The sequence below is a fragment of the Fundulus heteroclitus genome, chromosome 13, assembly GCF_011125445.2.
Source record: "Fundulus heteroclitus isolate FHET01 chromosome 13, MU-UCD_Fhet_4.1, whole genome shotgun sequence".
NCBI classification, from domain to species: domain Eukaryota; kingdom Metazoa; phylum Chordata; class Actinopteri; order Cyprinodontiformes; family Fundulidae; genus Fundulus; species Fundulus heteroclitus.
In genome coordinates this window covers 12,054,680-12,077,120 of record NC_046373.1, presented here as the reverse complement: position 1 = coordinate 12,077,120, position 22,441 = coordinate 12,054,680, and the positions used below count along the sequence as shown (strand labels likewise).

The following is a 22,441-nucleotide window of genomic DNA, read 5'->3' as shown; positions in this document are numbered from 1 at the left end:
TCTTACGTGAGTAATTTCTTGGCTGACAACTTTTTACTTTTACTTGAGTAAAAATATGTGCTCTGTACAAATACATGCACATGCAGGTATAGGTATGAATATTCAAGTTGGTTAAACAATTGGTTTGTGCACCTTTGCAACCTGTTATCTTACTCCTTATAAGATATTTTTCTCACTTGAATTATGTAGGAAGACGCACAGTTTTTTAACAGGCTGTGAGAGCCACAGTTTTTTATATATATAAAATTTCCGGGAAGTTCAGTTAACAGATCGGAGGGTTGACGCGGTTCCTATCGGGCTTTTACTTTGAAAGGCCAAAGCGGAAGCCGCGTGGTCTCCGCGAGCCTCCTGCCACAGGTCAGCGCGACTGGAGAGAGCCTAGTTCGGAGGAGAGGATGTGGCTGTGCTGACATCTGCACGCCAGCGGTTTAACTGGAGGACGACCGCAGGCAGGCGGGCAGGAAAACGGCCCCGGCGACTTCGAGGAACCTCCGAGACATGTAACCCTCCCGAGAAGGTAAGCTGAGCTCGTCTTCTTTTGAACAGAAACCACTATCGCACCCCCCCCCCCCCTATTCTCAACTCAGCTGTCACCTTCGCTATCTCACGAAGTACGCTACAGGTTGCCTTGGTGACGTCGTTAAACCAGTTCGTTTTACTCTGAAGTTGTACGGTGCGAGGAAATAAGCTGACTTCCAGCTGGAAATAGCGCCTGGGAGAAACTTTAGATTCAACGTTGCGCTTCCGCATCACCGCTGCTGATGGTCCGCTTATTGGCAGCGACGATTATCGTTAACAACACCGAAAACAACAAACAAACAAACAAGCAAACAAAACAACAGCCAAAGTTGTCGCCTTCTTTTTCTCTCCAGCCGAGTCTGAGACGAATCGGGCTCGTAACAGTGATTTAGTCCGACACATCTCTGGACCTGTTGCTGAGCCGGACTGGGATCTCTCATGGTCTTTCAGCAGCGCGTCCCCCTTTAATCTGATGCAATGTGACGAGAATAAGAATAAAGAACGCTAGACTGGCTGCTGAGATGGGCGCTGGACCCAAAAGCACCCAAACTCCACGGGAAGCGCATGGAGTATTAAAGAGTTTTAATCTCTCCAGGGAAGTAGTCGCTTTAGTCTGTGTGTACGCTTCTTGTTCCCTTTAAAATATTCTGATCGGTGCCTTTATTGTCCTCAGGGAGAGGTCAGCTCAGATCGAGTAAAAATCAGTGATCAACTCCCCCCAACAATCTAAAAGAGAAGAAGAAAAAAAGAGATAGGGTCAGGCAGTGTGTGAGACACATGCCTTCCTGTCAGCTGCCGCTGGTGAAACCTGTTCCACTGGTGCTTTTTGACACGGATATGACGCCCTTTATGGCTGTTTGTCTTTCTCTCCTCTGGACTGATGAGCGAACGAATGAGCCGGGCACACTTGATGCCACGCAGTCTGCACCTTCCAAGGCCAAACCAGGAAGAACAGACATTTCTGCATATCTTTGATTGCAGATTGTCACCTCTTTGTCGAAAGACATGTCGTCCAAGTCCAAAATCGAGGCCTTGAGTTTGTTTTATCCCAGGAATTGATAGTGCGAATGTTAACACGCGTCTATCGGGTTTTCTGACATTTGCACTAGATCAAAAAAAAAAAAAAAAAAGAAGAAGAAAAGTGGGTCAGGATTAAAGCTGCGTCCCACTGGCCCTCTCACAGAAAAGCTCCCCGGTGTGGCTATCGGATTCGGAGGGAGGGAGCTGGAAGGTGTGATGGACGGCCAATAAAAGGGGGGTTTTGTTTGCAGGCGTCTCCATTTTGAAACCTCAGGAGTCCAGAGTCCTCTGGCCAGAGGCCAAGCTGGAGTGAAAGGGCTGTGCTGCCGCCGCCTTAGAGGACTCGGAGAAAATGAAGCTCCGTTTGTGTCACGGCCCGGCCGGCTCTCACGCCTCTCTGCCTCACAGTTTTTTTTTTTTCTGTTGTCTTCTTCTTCTTTCTGCGGCTTTTAACGTGAAGCGACGACAAGACCAACACCTCTGACAAATAAACGAGTCTCTTGTAGAAGTGGGAAGCTGCTGGGCTCTAGTGTGCCACAAAAAGGGGAAGCCCTGTTGGTTTGTGCGGCACAAGCATCGGTACTGACACCGAGCCTGTCTTATGGTGGTTAGTAGGGCTGCACAATTCATCGCATTTGCAATATATAATCGCAGTTAAAAAAAACAAAACAACAACGCAATTTCCAAATCGCAGAGGTCTGCAATTTTTGGCTATGTAACAATTAGTGAATCAGACGCATCCTTTAGGTGTGTGTAATATGCTTAAAGTGGGTTTGCCTCCACATGGAAGGGAAGACAGTTGCAGCAGTGAGATAATCTAATTTTATTACTTGTTTTAGAGTTTATATAGTCATACTGTTTTACCAGAAACTTTCAGGAATCTCACCATAGCATTAAGTACTGGTCAATCAGTTTAATACATAGACTTCCTTGTTGGTTGCACTTTATGTTCAACAAGGATTGATGTCCAAATCAATTAAAAGCTGTTCTCTTGAACAATATTCTGATTAATAAAAACATTGAAAGTTCTTATTTTAAATAGTCCCTGTTTACAAACATCTTTATCTAGAGGCCATTTTTGTAGCTTGCAGTTTATGCAGAGAAAAGTCAAAATCAAATCGCAATTTTGGTTGAAATATATCGTAGGCAGAACGCAATAATTTCTGCTCTGAGTTGAGACGCAGCGGCTCTTTTAGCACCTAATCTGCACATCAATGAAACGGGTTGATATGTTGTTTGTATATGTTTAAAAACACATGATAAATTAAACTGAAAAAAAAAAAAACGCATTAAATCGCAATATTAAGATAAAAAAAAATCGCAATTAGATTATTTTCCAAAATTGTTCAGCCCTAGTGGTTAGCACAACGGTAAATGTCACCCTGCTCTAATATTAATGCAAGCAAATTATGTGATTACTTTCAGTTTGGTGTCAACCAAATTAGCGGTCCATGTTTTTTTTTTAACACTTTGGTACATTAAGCTCATCTGTCAGGCATGGGTGTCTAAATCTACTCAGTGATTTTCCTTTCACAAACCCAAGCTAAGACCACCTTTTTAATTAGCAAAAGATTTGTCCATTTGTAAAATGTTATTTTGCAGTCTTTAGTTGTGGATCTGGGTAAGAAAAGATAAGCCCTTCACAATGTCCTTTTTCCTTTCAAGGCTGAATTCAAACAAAAGTCTTGCCTAGGACCCGACTCTTCAAATACAGCAAGTCTGTGGGATTCGAGAGATTGTGCTGCTTTTCGAACAGGTGCTGTTCTGGCAGCCATTACGGCATCTTAAAAGAAGCTGGAAGCCAAAATCTGGATCGTTGGTCGGCAGCACATCTAAGCCCATTTAAAATAAATTCTCCTTTTTATAGTAGTGGTATAATCCCCCCCCCCCCCCCCCCCCCAAAAAAAAAACAAAAACAAAAAAAAACAATGGAGGAAAACTTCAGAACAATCTTTTGTTGCAATTTCTGCTTTATTTTAGAAGATGATCAGAGTTTCTTAGAGGCCCATAAATAAGCTGTGACACATGAGCCCATCTCTGTCAGCCACTCTTCAAAATGGGGAACACAAGAGCACATGCCGTTCAAGTTAGGCGAATGGAGGTCGATCTGCCCCAGCTAAAGGTAGTAGCTGCTCGAAAATAGATCACTGTTCACATATATACGGCCTCAACAATGATTTTAAAAAGTTTGTGTGGCAACAAAAAACGTCCTGTGAGGAAACCTAGATCATAGGAGGTAGATCAAATCTAAGGGAACTCTTACTGGACTTGCGAGCTTTTGGTCAAGCGAGGCTAAGTTCTGGCTTTTCGGCCACAGACGCATATTCAGGGCTGAATATGTGGGAAAACACATCCTACCTCCGCTAGGGTACAGTGGACCGTTCTGTGAGACGGTGGGCCTGTTTGCCTTTTAAAAAAGAAACAAATGAACAAAAAAAATCCGGTTTAGCTTTCCAAATCTTTCATCCAGACTCAGGGTTTCCCTCATTGTATTACGGGCCTGGCGTTCCCGCCTACGTGCTTTACTGGGAAATTCGCGAAGCAAACACGACGATGAGATGCAGAAGCGTGGAGTAAATTGAGGAGTATGGTGACTGCATTCATTGCCTCTCCATATTCTGAGAGGAGCGTGCCACAGACATGTGGAGAATGCAGTGGTGTGAGTAAAGGTCCGGGCTGCCGTCTCGTAGCCGAGTAACCGCTCCTCGCTGAAGGTGCCCCATCAGCGGTAACGGAGACCACATTTCTCAGACCGACCCGTCTTTGAGTTAACATTTCTTTCATTGCTGAGTAAACGTCCCTTTCCTCCGGTGTCTGTTATTATTATTACCTATTGGGTTTCCAGTGTCTACTTTTAATACAGAACCCATTTGCCTCAGAGCAAACCATTTCACATCCTCTGCTCATTCATATAAATTGTCTTTTTTTTTTTTTTTTGGTCCGTTTGTGGTTCCCTGTGTCAGTTTTTCCATCGGGAACATCCCCACCTCTACGGCAGTCCACTGGCTCTTCGACGGGATGTTCTGGTGTGTGTTTTTTCTGTGAACTGAAGCCTAAAACATCCTGAAAAAGAAAAAAAAACCTCTCTTTGTGATACAACCTGATATGTACCAAAACCCGAGCATTGTAGTTCACATCTGTGCCTGCGGAGCACTTTGAACGGCGTAGTCAAGCTGGGTCTGTACATCAAGGATCTTTATTGTCATTATGTGACCATAAGGACGTTTTGAATGCACTTGACACTTTGACGAGAAGCGTGCTAAAAGCCCCTAGCACCTCATGAGATTTAAGCGTGGTTAGAGGCAAAAAGACAGATGGCAGTCACTTTGACAGAGCAATGCAAAATACTGCGCAAATGCACCAGACGTACACTCCCTGAGAAGTTAAAAAGTGGGCGACTACTTATTAGCAAAAATGGAAAATACATGTGCGTTACTAGACAGGCTTTCCCTGAGAACTCAAAAGTTTGCAAACGGTCGCTAGCAAAAATTTGAATCTTCAACTCAAACGAACTGTGCAATTTGCATGGATGTCCAAGCAAGCGCTCGCTGACAAACCGAAAGCACGCAAATAGACATTTGCATGAGAGAGAGTAAATAAATCTCAATCAGAACTAGCAGTGGCGGACCCAGTAGCGTGCTTGTAACATGTAGCAGACTTTGGTTGGCGGTTTTCACCTCGCTCCCTGCCCTGCTGTAGCTCAGGCTTCCTCCTGATCTGCACACTGCGTCCCGCGCCGTGCCGTCTACCCGTGGTTTCTGCTTAGGAAACGCTCCGATTGTCTTCGCGGGTAGAACAGCATCGGTGCAGAAGGGCATATAGGACGGCGCAGAATCAATGATCAAGAATCTTTATTGTCATTATGTAACAGCTGTGAAGATTCTTGAGTCTTGAAGCTCCTTGTAGGTCTTCGAGCCAATATGTGCTGCACCCGTCCCATTAGCATCGAGGCGGCAACAAAAAGGGACAATTCAGTGACATCAACACAAATGGACCTTCTGTGGGGGAGATGGGCTACCAAAAGGCTCTGGAATAGTTCTTTGAAAAACACGGACAGGCTTCATGTGGTGACCCAACATGCAGCCGGTGCCAGAAAAAGCAGAAGAGATCAAAACCCAGAAGCTCTTCTAGGAGCTCCCTGATTTTTATTCCTTGGCCTTTAAGAGATTAGGTTGTTGGTTCCGTGTTTGCACTTTATTTATTTATTTCACTTAATAAATGTGACCATCATTACACTGATTGTTTCGCTGGCTGATTACTTAATGCTTACTTCAACTTAAGGGGAAACGAGTGATGCTCATTTTAATTGTATTTTAGTTTTTGATTTTGTTAAAGAAAGTGTTTCAACACTGTGCCTTTTTTTTTAAGCCGCTGTAGTTGGTGTTTAAGTACTGCCAAAGTCTTATAATAACAGACAATGGAATTGTCATATTTTCAAATTTCCTGTCAACTTAAATTTTTTTTTTTTTAAAACGAAAACATGACGGTCTGCAGCAGCGCAAAACCCCGAGACAAGGAAATAAATGGTGAGTTTGGTCTTGGGTCTTTTAATACATCTTCACCGAACATGCTAATTAACCTGGACAGCGCTTTAGCATCGCTAGTTGGAAAAGGAATAATCTGAGCTTTTTCTTAAACGACCCAAACGCTGTGAAGTACTTTTTAGTAATGATGCTGACATCAACTGGAATAAGAGCCGCTTAATGATCCCTGTTGGGGAAAGTGTGAACAGAAATGTGATATATCAGTACGACGCTGTTTTCTACACTTTTTTTTTTGGTGGGGGGGGTTGCTTTGAGGTCCTGCGGTTCACGCTGCATCACAGTAATGACGTTCATTAGGCTAGCAAACAGTATTTCTCACTGGGGTGTATCGCACACTCGATTTGTTCGGCGCATCGCTCTCGTCCCCGCCATCATTCAGCCTCTTCCATCTGTGCAATTTCTCTTTAATAAGCTCTTTAATCCCGCCTCAGGCGCGCGATTACGCTGATGATGTCGATGTTGATTACTGCTGGTCGGCTCGATTTGAGCTGCGCCCCCCCCCTCCCTGCAGGGCACGAGTGTGAAATTAGAAGGGAGGGGGGGCGTAATCTTTCTGGGGTTGATGTGTTTCGGTCCCTCAGATCTGCCTCTCCACCACAGCCATGTGCAACAAATGTGTACCAAACCATGTTGATTACCGCTTTCTCATCCTGTTTCCTTCAGATGGTTGTGTCCTGACCCCGGAGTCAAGCCCGCGACGGTGCCTCCGTGCTGCTCGCCGTCATGAGGGGGCGCTGCTCCCGAAAGCTGGGCGTGCTGGCCAAGGCCGGCGTCCTGCTGTGCGTGCTGTGGCTGGGGTACCTTGTGTTGGAGCGAGCCTCTTTCCCCTCGTCTCCCTCCGCCGACGAAGACGAGGAGGAGCGCAATCTCCAGGCCAGGCAGCTGGAAGTGGAGGAGAGCGGGATAGACGGGCAGCTGGCCAGGCCCCTCTACATTAAGCCGCCGGCAGACAGCAAGGCGCCGGGCGAGTGGGGTCGGGCCACTCACCTCAACCTCGGCCCTGAAGAAAAGAAACGGGAGGAGGAGAGCGTGGAGCGCTACGCCATCAATATTTACGTCAGCGACAAGATCTCCCTCCATCGGCACATCCAGGACCACAGAATGAACGAGTGAGTGGGTCAAAATACCCCAGTGTCCGCTACATTCGAAACGTTGCCCACTGACTAAACGGAGTTAAACTTCACCCCTTCTTTTCACCAGAGCCGGCCAAAACGATAGTCAGTATCGAAGGGCACATTTTAGAGTTCTGTTCACAAGCAGCCGCAGCGAAGACGTCCATAATTACAGCGTGCGTGGCGTACCAGACAACAGCAGCAGAAAAGATAAGATAGATAGATTTATTGATCTCACAATGGAGAGATTTCCTTGTGACATCGGCTCTTATAAGCAACAGAAGGTGCACAAAGGAGAAAAGGTGCATGGAGTATAAACAGTACATCCAGATATATACAGTTTATGGGGGAAAAAAATAAAATAATATACAAATATCGAATAGTTGTTGCACGGTTATTGCAGTGTACAGGATTATTGCACAGGGTATAAAATAGTTATTGCACAGTTGTTACAGTGTTATTACACCAGGTTATAGTGCAGTGGCATTGTAAAGTCTGATGGCAGCAGGGATAAATTACCTGTGGTAGCACTCCTTTTCACACACGGGATGTATAAGTCTGTCACTAAAGGAGCTGCTCAGCTCCTCTACAGTCTGGTGCAGGGGGTGAAAGGTGTTGTCCATGATGGATTTAAGCTTGGACAACACCCTCCTCTCGGCCACTTCCTCCACCGAGTCCAGAGTGCAGCCCAGGACTGAAGTGGCCTTCCTCACCAGCTTGTTCAGTCTCTTTCTGTCCCCGATCAGTCGGCGACAAAAGTGCGACTCGATACTGAAAGCTGCTGAGTTGTTGTTTTTTTTTAGTGAAGCTGCATGGTTGAAAGTTGTCTGGTTTATTTCCTCCTCAGCTATTCTCACCTCTCCACTTGTGAGTGCAGCATCCTTTATAAGTAGTTTCCTCTCCCCGCCTGTGCTTTATGCTTCACCGGCTTCTGGCACCAGTGCAAACCCAGATGTAGGCGTCCGCCCTACTTAGATCTGACTTCCCCAAATCTTTTAGACATCGGTGGCCTGGGTGAAACAGAAATGAACTCTTTTTGCTGCTGCGATACCTGCACGACCAATAAATAAATAGAACTAGACTGGAAAAAACGAAAACTTTGATCTCCTCGTCCGTTTGAGGAAGCCATGTGGGAGGTTCACTTTACGGCCTGCGCGCGCTTGGAAATAGTGCTGATGCAAGAGATATCCTTATCAAAGGCAAGCAGTAGTTCTGGGAGAAATGGTTTCTCTGGAACAAACAATGACTCACGTCTCGAGAAACTGCTGAGTTACCAGTTGGCGGGTGCACTGCTTTCCCCTGTCAGAGTTTTAATACATATTTGTATATCTGACGCAGGCAGCACAGCAAGCAGAGGTGCATCCGGCTTCCTGGGAGCTCCTAAATTGCTCATAATGTTACTATGTGGGCGTGACAAGAAGACATAACAGCTCCCCGGTCTTTGTTAAATGACCAAACCTTACCCATGTTCTCAGAGATGCTTTACGGACAATAGGTGGACGGCTTTCCCAGTAAATATTACTTGTTTCCATCTGGGTTTAAACTGTTAAAACAGTTGTTAAACGTAATGAAAAAAAAAAGGTCTAATATACACTCAGAGTTTTAAAATTGTGAGGTATCTGCAGCTCTCTAGACACCGGGGTTAAACATTCAGGCCTCGATGCATCGTGTTGAAACCTTGAAGTGGCGTCTATGCTGCAGAACTCAGCTGATAAACAAATAACCCGGTGAGGGGGCGGCGAATGAAACAAGTAAAAGCTGACAGACTGCACAAGACTCTTAAGATAAAACTTTATCGAAGCACTCATTGATAACATTTCAGCATGCAGTAAACTGACATCTCTTGTCCTTCGGATGATCCGTCAGAATTTCATCCACTTCCTAAAAAAACAGGGCAGGTTTACTGGAAGGAAACGAACCCCGCAGGATGACGCTGCCACCACCGTGTCAGGGCTGTCGCTGTTGCTCCCTATACTCTACAATAACTGATGACAGCCTTTACTGCGGCAGAAATTTCACCTGTGCTCTTCTCCTGACTGATACCTTTGCTCAATAAGCTTCTTGTTAGTTTTTCAGTCATATTGAACAGGATTAATGGTAGATTATAGATTTGGGCGGGTTTTAAGTAAAGGGATGTTTATGCATATAAAATGCAATGCATATAATTAAATTATTTTTTTTATGAGGCGCTCCATTAAAAGTGTTGACAGAAAGCTAAGGTTGATTGCACACCCATCAAAGGGGTGGGAACCTAAAACTGACCTTTAAAAGTCAAGGTGCGTTGTGTGCCTGAAAAGCAGTCAACGCCGCTGTAATAGCGCCGTTTAGCCTTACTTAGCTCAGCGTTTATCTTTAGAAGGCGGATGCCTCTGTCAGAAACGGCATCGCACTCGAGCTGAACGCGTCCCTGCAAGGCAAGTTGGGGAAAAAAATACGGCTCGGTGTGCTCACAGTGCAGGTTTGCTACAGAGATTGGTACAGGATATTTACTGGTTACGTGCGCAAACAATGAAAACGCTGTAGGTTTAAAGCTGGGTGCTGCTTGGCATGCAGCTGATTTCATGAGACCCAAGCAGAAACAGATTGATTCTCTGATTTTGCAACTGCCGTCAGCAACCTACCACTTTAAGCTGTCTGCTGATGTTTATTTCATTATTTGCACCGTTTAATTTTTTTTGGTATTGGTTATTAAGTTTTCCTCCCCCATCTGTCAGTCGTTGTTAGCCTATTAGAATTCTTGCATCATAACACATCCGTAAAACAGAAAATAAAGCTTCCCTTTTCGGTCTAAATCCCTCATTTTGTTCCCTTTTTTCTGATATTTCAGATGAAATCATTTGACGTCTTTATCTCCACTTTAGTTTCATTCCAGTTTCCTCTGATCTTTTTGACTCTTTTCATCTCTGCGCTCTCCCAAAGTACCGCTGTGGTATGTTGCTTATTCCCCCATCCATATTTCTGCAGCTCTTTAAAGTTTTAATGACCGCCATCTGGATTTAAGCTAGACATCCTCTTCTCCCAAGTAAAGTCATTAAAAAAGGAAAAGAAAATAACTGAGCGTGCTGAATTTATCTGTTTATTTTTGCAAACACGGCCTGGAGATGTGCTAAATAGTAACGCAATGTATTCTGTCTCCCTCTCCACCCATGTAAACGCGCACGCACACCTCAGATGCCAGGCTAAGAAGTTTAACTACCGACATTTACCTACCACCTCCGTCATCATAGCCTTCTACAACGAGGCCTGGTCCACTCTGCTGAGGACGATTCACAGCGTGCTGGAGACCACACCTGCCATCCTGCTGAAGGAGATCATCCTAATCGACGACTTCAGCGACCGAGGTCTGGAACACACAGCAAACCACGGCTTGTTTTTTTTTTTTTTTCCTCCTCACTGAGAGGATGGGAGTGCAAGGAGAAACTCCCAGTGAAATGTTACTGCATACAGTGTCTTGCATAAGTCACATATCTCAAATCACAACCACAAGCCTTAATGTGAGGTAACAAAATTGGTTACCTCATAAACCTCATAACTGCAGAGTGGATGGAAAAAGTTTTGCAAAGGAAGATCTGAAAAAATGTAAAGTTGGTTTAATTTTCCATTCCGACTAAATGACATCTGGTATAACCAGTCAGCCTCAGTAATTAATTAAATGGTAAATAAAGGCAAGGCAACTTAATTGGTGCTGCATATTTCAGTAACGACAAATCAAAGTTCTGTACATGAACAGAACATATGAAAAGAAACAGAGGAAAGCACATTGCAGTGGAATAGCAGCAGCTGGTCCAGATATAAAACAAGTTGGACTACAAACATCACCTTTGTGTCATTCAGCCTAGGGCTGGGCGATATGAACCAAAAATAATTTTAGGCTAAATCCTTATATACGATATTTATCTCGATATGTTTTTCTTTTTCCGTAAAGTGATTAGAAAAGGGCATCTCTGAATCAAAGCTTCATCTCAAACGTCTCAGAGGTAAAACGTTTTAACAAACGGCCGTAGATAAATCTGAGACACAGATGAAAAATAACCTGCTGGAATAAGTCAAAGTATAACCACAACATGAGACAAACCATATCGATATAAACGGTATAGTCTCATCTTAAATCTCGATACATTGCCCAACCCTAATTCAGTCTAATTTCAAACGCATCTAATCTCGGGAAGACCAAAGATCACCGCAGACAGGTCAGGGAGAAAGCCGTGACCCAGATTGTTTTCACCTGAGCCCCACCGGCCCCGGTGAAAACAATCCAAATTATTAGTATATTAGTAGCACTTCACTTCTGGGCTTTATGGAATAGCGACAAGAAGAACGTCATTGTTGCTGGAAGGTCATAAGGTCTGTATGTAGTTTGCCAACAAGCTATGTAGAGGACACAGCCGCCATGCAGAGGAAGATTCTCTGGTCAGTTGAGACTTTTACGAGCAGAACGATGTGTGGCGGCTGCTAAATACCCGCGACCGGGCTGCAGCTTTGCCTTCCGCCTTCCTTCCTATCTCGACATAGTATTGACTTCGGGGTCAAAAAGGGGTTAAAAATTCCAAAAGTTACCACAAGACTATCTTCGGAGAATTGTCAACAAACACAGAGTAAGCCGCAGGGTAGGGCAGCACCTTTAAAAACATCCCGTGGCGCATATTTGAGCAGCTTTCGCCGAAGTTATTTGTTTTATTTTACTGCAGCTCTCCGCTCCAGCCTCAGCTTGTCCCATTCTTGGCTTTTTATGCTTGTGCGAATGTGAGGTTTTGTTTTTCGATAGCCATCTCCGATTTCAAGTCAGCGCTGAGACAGCAAGGTGGTGGGAGACGGTTTACACCTGCAGCGTGAGCATTCCTGACCTAGGGTGGAGTTTCTGCGATATAATGGCCTTGGGTCTGAGTCGTGCCCTCTGGCTTTGAGAGTAGCTTCCAGCTTCCTCACACAGATTTCCGTCAGTGAGGGGAATATGGGCTGTCAGCAGACGTGTGCTACTAGCTGTGGGGATGATACGACTCCATGTCGGAAACTGGATACGGGAAGACTTGGATGTCCGCGTGTCCTGATGGAATCAGTATCAGAACCCAGCTGGTCTAGCCTGTCGGAGACATTACACCATAATGATGACTTCAGTGAGCCATGATGACATCGCTTCCGCTCCTCTGACCAATGTTACCCAGCCGAGTGCTAGACACGCCGCTCCCAAACCAGAAAAAAAAACATGACTGAGACATTAATGTCTTTTTCTTTAGCTTTTAATCCACCCGAACAGGGTCAGCGTTGCTGCCAACTTATGTTTTCATCTCATTTCTGCTCTACCCAGCCCAGATGGCCAAGAAAAAGTAACTCTGTCATGTCATTATTTATTTTTTAATCAGCATTGACCCAAATGTTTAACTCCATGTGAGAAATATGTAACAAGTGGAGTTGGTGGTAATTTAAAAAAATCATCTAGGATTATTTTCTTTAGCTCTTGAATCTTTTGAGCTTCTTGACATGTCCAGATTACTTTTTGCCTTAGTTTGGATGAAGTAAAACTACTCTTGGAAGCCTGAGTGAAGATGGATGCAGTTTTGTGCTTTCTTATCTTGAAGGTAGACATTTGTTTTCACCCACATGTTCATCATTAAAGCAATTTAACAAAAACTAAAGAAAATCCCTTCCTTGTTCTGTTCAATTGATATTGACTGACTAATTTTGCAGGCTTTCTGAAACATTTAGAGCTCTTTGGAGATTTCCTGATTGTTTTTTTTTGCTGTTGTCGTGTCTCTTATGTTTATGAACTACTCTGGGTCTGCAAATGGAAGACAGGTTTGCTATCTTCAGCTTCTTTGATAAAGAACACTAAACAAAGTAGCTTATGCTCAAATATAGCTGCAGTGCAGAAAATCTAGGAAAACTGCAACCTGGCTCTTTAGTAGCAAAATACATAGAAATTACATGAATTTCAGTTTTGTTTGGTAATTTTAAACTTTTTGAAGTAGTTTTGTGTCTTGTTTTGAAACGACTTGCATGATTAACCGTGAGTTTTGTTTACCACAGTCTACCTGAAAGCCCAGCTAGCTGAATACATCAGCAACCTGCAGCGCGTGCGTCTCATCCGCACAAACAAAAGGGAAGGCCTGGTACGGGCCCGTCTCATCGGCGCCACCTATGCTACGGGGGATGTTCTGACGTTTCTGGATTGCCACTGCGAGTGTGTCCCTGGCTGGATCGAGCCTCTGCTGGAAAGGTGGCCAACGAAGTTGATTTGGATCTTTCTCAGGATATTAAAGACAAACCCTTAAACTTATTTCTAAGCTGAAACTACATCTAACCCTTTATTTATTTATTTATTTATTTATTTTTGTGTGGCTTTTTTGTGTTTAGGATCGCTGAGAACGCCAGCACCATAGTGTGTCCTGTGATCGACACCATCGACTGGAACAGCTTTGAGTTTTACATGCAGACAGACGAGCCGATGATCGGAGGCTTTGACTGGAGACTCACCTTTCAGTGGCACTCTGTTCCTGAAGCGGAACGCAAGCGGCGAAAGTCTCGCATTGAGCCCATCAGGTTAGAGCATGGGGCTTTTTTCGAGGGATAGCACTTTTATAAACAATTATTTAACCAGGCAAGCATATAAAAAGGCAGATATCTACTGTTTCCAAGCTTGAGGAAGCACACAATACTAACCTTTTGGCATTATACTCAAGAAATACTCATTCTGCCCAAATGTTGTTGTACCTTCACTTTTCCACGTCTCCCAACAGGTCTCCCACCATGGCAGGTGGATTATTTGCTGTGAGCAAAGCCTATTTTGAATACCTCGGCACATATGACACTGGCATGGAGGTGTGGGGAGGAGAGAACCTGGAACTTTCCTTCAGGGTGAGCTAGGTTTTCCAACTCACAGTGTGAACACCCACTTATGGCATTTAGGAAGAAGAGGCTTGGGAATCTGTAGTTACTGGAGTGCCTGTAGCATAGATTAGAGCTGAAGCCAGATGTTACAGACACTGTCTGAAATGTCAAAACCCTTTTACTCCCTGCATGACATCAAATCAACCTGTTTTTGGTCAATTTGGATTACCTAAATTTGGAGTAGCCGTCACAAAGCCCTGATCTAAGTCTAATTTGTGGGTAGAGCTGAAAAAGAGCCAGCAAGGCGGACCACAATCCGGATTCGGTTACACCCAATCCGTCTGGAGGATCAGGCCAAAATTCCCAAGAACAGTTGTAAGGAGCTGATTGAAGGATATCCAAAAGGGTCGACCCGAGTCGTGTAGTTTGAAACGACGTTCTACTACATACTAATGATTGTGGGAATCTAAACTGACCTATTGTCAGACAGAGAAGAAACTGATTGCGTCTCTTTTTATTCAGCCTCGGTAAACCTGTGGTGTCTACTGTTGCGTCTGTGATTCATCACAGTGCACACATAACAGCCGCTGCCGCGTTGGTTTTAGAAAGATTTGTGTTGCTTTGAGATCCCGGAGAGCCCCAGTCTCTGAAACCGACGACCCGATCATCTCGCTTTGCTTTTCAAACGTCTGAGTCAGCCAGATAAGTCAGGATATCAGACTGTTGGCAAAACTGCAGCTGTATCTTTCCTCGCCGTGCAGATAAATGGGCGATGTGATATGTATGCGAAGAAGAAAATGCCACCCCCTTCTGGGACTTTTTGCCATGCATAATTAATGCTTTTTGAATTGGTTTTTGACTCTGTTCTGGAGTATCAAAACAGAGTAGAGCGATAGGCCTGCTGTAATGGCTCTGTCCATTTTGTTATAAGCGAAAATGGTAATGCTTTAGAAAAGTGCTTTTAATGTTTCTATTTTTAATGTATCCTTTTGTTTTTTTGATATTTCTCTGATGGACGATCAAGTAGCATAAGAATCAGTCCTGATTTTCTTCAGACAGATTGATGATCGAAAGCATTTTTAATGGTCAGAAAGCCTTTCTCACTGTATAAGGCACCAAAAATGAACATTGTTTCATCAGATTAACATAAAAAATGAAAAACAACGATTCATTTATCTGCTTAATATTGGACATTTGCAGCAGGAAATTTTTCCTGTCTGTTCCTGTTGTGGAGTGCTGTGGAGTGCTTTATAATGACTGGCCTATCATTTGCAGCCTGTCAGTATTTTGTTTTGTTAACTTATGTTCTTGCTATGAAAATGAAAACAATTTTCCCTTTATAATGGCTGTAAAAATGGTATTATTGACATAAATGTTACTTACAATGTTAATAATAAAACAAAACTGTGATTAAAATAAATAAATATGTAAAAAATAAACAACAGAAAAATATAATAAATACATAATAAGTGATAAATTAATAAATTCCAACATTATTAAAGTGAACAGAGAGGCATTTTTCACTGCGTTGTTTTATTTCTGGCACCCACAGGTGTGGCAGTGTGGAGGCAGTCTGGAGATCCATCCCTGCTCCCACGTTGGCCACGTGTTCCCTAAAAAGGCGCCGTACGCACGGCCCAACTTCCTCCAGAACACCGTACGGGCCGCAGAGGTTTGGATGGGCTCCTATAAACAGCACTTCTACAACAGGAACCCTCCAGCCAGAAAGGTCAGTCACCAAAAAAACAAACAAAATCAAAATAAATCGTAACACTGTTTTAACATATTTCTGTATCATATTTAAACTTTAGCTAAATTTCGTTAAACTGCTGCCGAATGAGAGGCACGATGCCCGGCCCACTTTTCAACAAAGGGTGGCCTTTGTGTGACGTCAGCGTTTGACGTTTAATTTGATATAATTCACCGGTCAGCATGTGATCTCACCCCCGTGTGTCGGGCCTGGGCGTGCACGGGCGTGTGCGCGCGGGTGGCTCTCGGGTCTCAGAGTTGGGCGGCATGAAAAATTCACGAATCTCAGTTACACCTTTCTGAAAAAAGCCTACATTATTAATGTCGGGGATCTTTGATCAAACAATAAATTACCTGGTCAGGGGGAGAGTGAACACAGCACTGATCTCCTGCTGCTTTTAAACGGAGCTCTGAGCGTGCCGTTGGTTCTGATTGGCCTGGTAAGAGCGGCTAGATAACTTTCATTAGGTACAATTACTCCGACCGTCAGATGACACCTTTGAAGTACTTTCCACATGCATTTTTTTTATTATTTACTTTGATTATTCTTATAAGTCTGATGGATTTCGATATTTAGAGTTGTGCAAAAGAGAAAAAGAAAACAACTTTTACAACTCCTGGAACCTGTGGGAAAAATGTGTAAACTCGTATTCAGTGGTGTTTTACACATGAAAGCCCCTCCCCCTTAGATCAGTATTAATTATTAGTATTCATTTTAAACCATAGTTTATTACTCACATGTGTCTTACTTTAATGGCATGGTCTCTTGTCTTGCCAACTTTGAAGAGTAACTTTAATAACTGGACCATTATTTCACAAAATGTTTTTACCCTCGGGGGGGTGGGGGGATGGGGGGGGGGCAGGGGAGAAGGTTATTGAGTACTAACTAATGGTTCCTCAGCACTTCATGATTTAGTTCATAGGAATCGTTAGGGGTGCCTCTGATTGTCTTCTGATTGCTGCTGATTTAAGACAAAAACACATTTGAAGGGTTTTGACACATCTTTACCAGGGGTGCCAATAACTATGGAGGGTGTTGTACGTTACTACATTTTTCTTTTCTTCCAGCAAATGTTACTTTTAGTCTTGTCGTTAAATAGTCGATAGAGAAGCTGAGCCAGCCGTGTGAATCTGTAGCACATTGATTTCCCCGCCACTCCACCCTCGGGGGGGGAAGCAGGTGTCTGAGGGTTGTAGGCGCTTCAGGTGGAGTCCGACGCCTTAAGGATCTCAAAAGGCTGTGTTTGTAGAGTCGTCCGGGTTGGCCCGCATATCCAGGATGTTAATATTTGCTTTCTTTATCATCGTTTAAATGATAAACATAATAAACGGTGGGTACGGTGGCTCTCAAAGGTGTACACTCGCGCTGTTTAAATTTGAAGGTTTTTAGGTGTGGGAAAACGAAACATGAATCTATTTACAGACTTTTTTCACCTCTTAATGTGAAAAACAAACGGCCTTGTTTGTGGGCAGCTTTAAACTAAAATTCCCTGATGCATTGTTTAATTCATTGTCAGCGCCCAGTCTTTGATAGGAGCTTATCAGCATGCAGATCACCACACACACACACACACACACACACACACACAAACACACACACACACACACACACACACGCTCATTCAGATTTAGGTCTGGATGAAACTTTTATTTTCCTCTCATGAACCCGTGTTTAATTAGATGTACGTTTGGACTCACTGTGATGCCAATTATGGAAATCCCTCTTGATTGTGAAGTTTCTGGCAGATAACTGAATATTTAGGGTCAAAAATCTAGTGGGATTTGGACCAAATTGTCATTTCATCCACAGTGACCAAAAATAATGAGCTCCACCATAATAAAATCTACAAAGTAAATGTTTTACTGTGGGTATGGTGGGTTTGATTGTGGCATGCGGTGCTGTTTGTGTATGAAACACACATGTGGCAATTGTAGGCCTAAAGTCCACTCTCCCACCCTGAAAATTGAGAATATTTGCCACATTCAAGGTGGAACAACTTTGGCGACGATTTATTAAATGACTTATCTCAATATTTAGGTTTCTAGACTCAAACGCATGTTTTAGATGTTCCTAACTACAATTATCACCATAGACAGCCATGCAAACACCAAATAACACTGATACCAAACTGTTATTTCAAGGTGATCTTCCCTTCTCCCACTTGTTATTTGATTGAAATCGTTTTACATTTCTGTCACACCTGATCCACGTGCTTTACAGGAGAACTACGGGGACATCTCACTGAGGGCGCAGCTGCGGGACAAGCTCAAATGCCAAAGCTTCGAATGGTATCTGAAGAACGTCTACCCGGACCTGCACGTCCCCGAGGACAGGGAAGGCTGGCACGGAGCCGTAAGTCTCTGCTAATCATGTGTTTTCACCTGTTTGTGCAGCGACCTTGTGCCAGCTGACGTCATTCGCAGGATCTAGCTGTAACGGATAGAAAGCAATAGAGAGAATGACTGTTTTTGAAGCTGGGTATACTGTAAGTGTAGGCATGTCGTTATTGGAAAAACAGGCAACCAGCAGGCTGAAACCTTTGTTTTCTGCTCTGTGTCTGGCCTCTCTGAGTGACCTGCCTGTAGAGAGTCAATCACAGGAGTCAATCCACAGTGTCCCCTCTTTATTGTTGCTGGAAATTGTTTTTTTTTTTTTCTTGTTTTTTTTCTGTCCAGGTCCGCAGCTCAGGGTTACAATCAGAGTGCCTTGATTACAACGCTCCAGATCACAATCCCACTGGAGCACAGCTCTCTCTGTTTGGCTGCCATGGCCAGGGAGGCAACCAGGTAATGATTAGTTTAACCCTTCTCTTTTGCCCGTTGCTCAGTGGAAGGTCAGTGTTTTCTGCTCCGTTCCCCAATCCCCTCGAAGTCGACTGTTCTGTCAAATCACAGGTGTGTTTTTTTTTTAATCTGATTCCTGCCAACTCCAGGCCATGGACGGCACCGCGAGAAGCAGCAGATCATCCCGTCTGTCATGTATATTTCATGTCGGAATCAGACAAAATCCCCACGTTTTATCTTCCACCTGCCCGATATCTCTGATTACTCCGCTGATGCTCCACATCAGCTGCCCTCCGTCACAAACAGACGCGACGTGTTGCTGAAAATCAATGTCTGAGTAGCTCCCCTGTGAAATAAAAAACCCGAGGGCCCTCCACCACCTGTCCTCCCGTCCGCCCATGCATGCCTGGCCCACATAAGAACCACGCTCCGTTTAAAAGATACATGAGCCTCGCAGGTGGAGCGAGAGGCAGCGCCTGGGTAAACGAGTCAGAGGCCGGCAACGGCTGGCCACAAGAGATCCTTTTAATTGGAAACGAGCGTCGCAGGCCTCGACGCGCCTGAAAGACGGATGAGACGTGAAGAAGAGGAAGTATGAAGATTGATTATCTGACCCTCTGTTTAAAGGGTAGCGTGGCGTCTTCTGTTCCGCTAGGTCAGTCTGTTACAATGACACCCGAGGGGAAGAGTCGGGGTTTGTGTTCACGTCTGGTTGATTGAGAGGGCCAAGCCCTCTTCTCACAGCTGATGAGCTCACTTGTCACAGACACAGGCGCACCAAACGACACCGAAATGAACACCGACCGCTTCCATTTGATTTGCTCCTAGTTGTTTCACGGCTTATATCTCTCACAACTTCGCACATCTAGAGACCGAGATGTTTGCCTTTTTTTTTTTTTTGTCACAAAACAGCTCGAGCGCAGTCAGTTTTTGAACATCAGCATTTCTAAGCATAGATTTTCGAGTCTTTTCACCAGATTTAAGTCTAGCACATGTAATAGCGCGGTTTCTTTCCAGGCTTGCCCTTTATTTAGTTCCATTAATCCTCCCATGAACTCCGATCAGCCTCCCTGTCCCTGCGACAGAGAAGCTTCCCCACAGCATGACGCTGCCGCCGCCATGTTTTAATGTGCCGACGTGTTCAAAAGCTCGAGGGATATGAACACTTTAGCTGCTGCAAAAAAAATAATAACGCAGTGTGGCTTTTTTTCCCCCCCCGCAGTACTTTGAATACACTTCCCAGAAGGAAATCCGTTTCAACTCGGTGACGGAGCTGTGTGCGGAAGTACTTGACGCGCACACCTCCATCGGAATGAGGCGCTGTCCTCGGGATGGAGAAGCGAAGCCTCCCAGTATCATATGGGAGTTCAAACAGGTGAGAGGGTTTATTTCCAGGCTCTTCCTCTCTCTCTCTCTCTCTCTGACAGCTTTCTGCACACATTGTTAGGAGATGTTTTCATCATCGTCTCACCCGAATCCTCCCCCCCCACCGCTCTCCCTGCAGGACGGGACCATCTACCACCCTCACTCGGACATGTGCGTGACGGCGTACCGCACCACGGAGGGACGCACGGACGCACAGATGAGGCGCTGCAACCCGGCCGACAGGAGCCAGCTGTGGAAGTTCGAGTGGTAGAAAGAGGGATTAAGACTTCAGCAGGAGAGCTCAAGTGACCTTCTGTGACCTTTGTGCAATTACTACACTGGAGGGCTTTTCCGTTACCCCCAATTTCCTCACTCCCCGAGTTTGTATTGGATCGAACTGGGAGCAGGGAACAGAAAGGTCTTGAAAATGTCACTTTAAGCCAGTGATTTGCTCCACTGATTGCTCGCATGAGTGCAGAGTTGCCGAGAATTGCAATTGTATCAGAACCTTTTCTTTTTTTTCTGTTTTTTTTTTTTAAACCAACTGTTTTTATCCGAGCACTTGTGAAACAAGAACGGAGGACATCACAACCCTTTGATTTCCTGCAACAGGATGTGAGGAGCGAAATGGATTTGGACCGCCTTGCACATGAATCAAGAAGCTTAAGACGATTAACTGTTGGGTCTGCAACAAAGTCAGAATTGCACTGCTAAGTTTTCCGTGCAATTTATGTCGTGTCGCGTTAAATTCTCTTGTCTTTGTACGCAGTTGTCGAATGATGTAAAAAAAAAAAAAAAAAAAGTATGAATGTCGGCTGCTAAACCCAAGAGCTCAGAATGTAAGGTCGGCAGCATTTTGCACTGCACCGCTGATTTCCCGACATGCCCCGTCATGTGAGAGGAACAGGGAGAAGGAAGGAGGGAGCGTGGGGTTGTCATACTACACTCGCCTCTCAACTCTATCCCCCCCCGCCTGTGGTGCCAGTTTTACGGCAAAAGTTGTGCCTGAACAGGACTTGAAGAATTCATTAAGCTCTCAGAGTGAAGTGCGTTTCGCCCCAGCCAGCCCAGCGGTTCGACGGGAATGTTTTTAATCTATTCTTACCCGCTGTGCACGTCTGAGGATGCCCTTTTAACCCACCCGTCAGTCTGCCTGAGGAAAACCCTGTCATCGTAAAACACCTGCACGTGCCAAAATGCAAAGTGCCAACCTGTGTGGGATTTTTATTTTGGAGCATTTCTTTTAATGGGGAAGAAAAACTGAAATAAGAATAAACTGTATTTTGTTTTGTCACACACATACACACCGCACACACAAAGCCTTAAAGGGGGGGAGCACCTGTACGTGCCTTTATTTTTGAGACTCTTGTGATTGGACTGTACTTGAAAATCCATCCATCCAAAAAAAAAAAAAGAAATGTTTTAGGTTATGTCGGGATTTAAGGACCCCAAGGTACAGCGCAACTGCTGATGTGACTGCGAGCCAGTAGCGGTTTCTTTACTCGGCTCTTTAGTCTGTAGCTCGTTTCTGAATATGAGATATTCACTACGTACAGCTGGAAACATTTAACATGGCTTCTGTGTTGTGTTGCCTTTGTAAATAACGTGCAGTTTTAGGGGACCAAAGGGGACAGTGCTAATGTAAAGCTCTGAAACTACTGAAAATGTAAATTGAGAAAAAAAAAGGGAAGTGGATCACTTTAAATAGATGGGATGGATTAAAGGGAAAAGGGATGGAGAAGATTAATTTGTTGGGATTAATAAATAAAAGTCTAACCACAAATGCCAGCTTGTATTATGCTTTTATTGTCTCTCGTAGGTGCACACATGTGTAAAATGTGAAAATTTTCATTTTTTCCAATTATAGCAAAAAGAAGCAAATGATCACAAAAACGTTACTGTTTATCTCTCAAAAAACAAAGAAGGCTTGAAGTGTGCTGATGTCCATTGCGCTCACATTCGTCATCTGGATCCCATCATTCATAGCTGTTTACCACCACCTACTGACTGCAGAGCAAATAACACTCACTGCAGATGGCAAGCTGTTAAAAACAGGAGCAGAGATTTTGCTTCAAGTCTAAAAACTATTAGCTTCGTTCTCAAGAACACTGCCTTGCATGTTTTCCCACTTTAGTAAACCTGACTGAAATGAATGCACCTCCTACAGGCTTCTGCTGACTTTGATGACTTTCTGAAGGGCCAGATGTGTTAGTTAAGTGAGGCATCCATCCACTTTGAACATCTGTTTAATCCTTGTAGGTTGGCTGCGGCTGCTTATCTCCTGTGGTCAGTGGCTGATAGGAAATGTGTGTAGGACCCTAAGATACAGTTTGATCTCAGAGATACTCAGGATGGACAGCCATGCTCGCACATTCCTCCCTGTGCCCCAGTAAGGAAAGTGTAGAGACTTAGCAAAACATGCATGTCTTTGGACTAAGGCGAGAAGTTGGGGTTTAAAAAGGGCATTCACGGAGAGAAAACTCAAACTCCACACAGAAATCCTGAGGATGAAGTTGGAAGCCA

General features: G+C 44.3%; 1 protein-coding gene across 1 annotated transcript; it reads left to right on the top strand.

The window, feature by feature from the left end:
* The first annotated feature begins 312 nt into the window (after positions 1-312).
* On the top strand, positions 313-21,701 carry poc1bl (POC1 centriolar protein homolog B (Chlamydomonas), like). The gene is made up of 11 exons (XM_012878888.3): positions 313-517; positions 6,747-7,192; positions 10,367-10,536; positions 13,220-13,409; positions 13,547-13,732; positions 13,930-14,047; positions 15,573-15,749; positions 17,991-18,122; positions 18,446-18,556; positions 19,776-19,928; positions 20,058-21,701. The coding sequence occupies exons 2-11, from the start codon at positions 6,807-6,809 to the stop codon at positions 20,187-20,189; spliced, it is 1,755 nt and encodes a 584-aa protein (XP_012734342.2). The 5' UTR covers positions 313-517; positions 6,747-6,806; the 3' UTR covers positions 20,190-21,701.
* Positions 21,702-22,441: the final 740 nt, after the last annotated feature.